At 37.0% G+C, this 1,437-nt stretch overlaps 1 protein-coding gene across 1 annotated transcript in view; it reads left to right on the top strand.

The window, feature by feature from the left end:
* Nucleotides 1–1,437, top strand: part of LOC107744036 (transmembrane 4 L6 family member 5-like) — a 5,454-nt gene that overhangs the window by 1,795 nt on the left and 2,222 nt on the right. The window contains exons 3-5 of the mRNA XM_016557506.1: nt 137–205; nt 411–565; nt 935–1,127. Coding sequence (XP_016412992.1) covers nt 137–205; nt 411–565; nt 935–1,127 — 417 coding nt within the window. The remainder of the gene's footprint in view (nt 1–136; nt 206–410; nt 566–934; nt 1,128–1,437) is intronic.

Here is a 1,437-nt window from a genome sequence, read left to right as displayed (position 1 = left end):
TAAAATGTATATTTTACATTTCTTAATATACGTATGTATTATTTTATTATTATTATTATTTTTAGGGCTATCAGTAGGGCTTTACTAGAACAATTGCACATGATGTAATTGTCATAAATGTTGTGTGTTTTGTCAGGTGCTTGTGGCCGCGCGAGGCTTTACGACACACTACGAAAAGAAAAGATGCTGTTATTTTACTGCTGAGGTAAGAGAATTGTATTTTGTGGATTTGTTTTGGATTTTCTTCATAACCATTATCATCAGTTGAACAATAATTGATTAACACAATGAAGCTTTGAACAAATATCCTGTCCTAATGATGCCACATCATGGAACAAAATGTTTTGGGAATTTCTAGCCATTTTTGGGAGCTATCCTGTAAACAGTTTTTTTTTGTGTGGTTTTTCCAGGTTTTGCGTAAGTTGGGCTACGCATGTTTGGCCATTCTGGCAGCTGGCTTGTGTTTCGTGGTGAGCGGGACGGGGCTGGCTGTGGGACCCCTCTGTTTACACAACAGCACTGACGGTCTAAAGTGGGGACGGCCATTAAAACAAGTCAAAACTGGGTGTGTAAGAACTCACATTGTTCTATTCCTTCACTATTTTTTACAAAGAACTAACTATCAGTCATCCATTAGGCAAAATCGTCAACATTAGTATAGTTTTGTTTCACTAAGAAATTTAACCTGATGTGTCCAACAGACTTTTGTAACCTCACCAATCAAACATTAAGACATTAAACAATAAAAAGCTGCATTAAAGTGATTTTACATCAGTGAAGTTGGCTTTGAGGTTGTGCGCTGTCAAGTTAAATTAGTCATGTTCTGTAGTGTTAATGTGTGTTGTTCTTTTTGCTTTGCGTCCAGTGCACTCAAGCATATTGATATTATATGTAAATAACTTATGCTCATGTTCCTCTGTGTCTGTTAACACAGAGAGAAGCTTTACCTCTATGCTCCGGAGCGGTGGCCATCCGCCTGTGTGGAGCCTCGAGGTGTTGTGATCTGGAATATGGTTCTTTTCTCCGTCCTCATGGCAGCGAGTGGCCTAGAGCTCGTTTTCTGCGTTCTTCATCTCCTCACCGCCTTACTGGAGTTCATGTGTGGACCGAGATTCTGCAAGAATAAGGTAGAGATGTATACAAAGAGCCTTCCCTCGTGAACAGACACTTTATTGAATTCACTGTGCACTTGTATAGAATACTTCAAATCTTAACTGTCACCCCCCATTTTTTAAAATAGGCATGCAGGTGCACTATCCAAACTTAAATTGTTGTAATTTATGAACACTTTGGAATACTTAAGGTTGGTCTCATTTTAAAGAAGAAAATCAGCAAATTATCGCAAAAGTGGAATTTTTTCAAAAAATTTAAGTATCAAAAAGTTATAGTAGTTTAAATTTACTGTAAAGAAAATGCACTATATTAATTTTATTTTAT

This window comes from Sinocyclocheilus rhinocerous, unplaced genomic scaffold (genome assembly GCF_001515625.1).
Source record: "Sinocyclocheilus rhinocerous isolate Xijiao unplaced genomic scaffold, SAMN03320098_v1.1 scaffold407, whole genome shotgun sequence".
NCBI classification, from domain to species: Eukaryota; Metazoa; Chordata; class Actinopteri; order Cypriniformes; family Cyprinidae; genus Sinocyclocheilus; species Sinocyclocheilus rhinocerous.
This window is presented reverse-complemented; position numbering and strand designations above follow the sequence as displayed.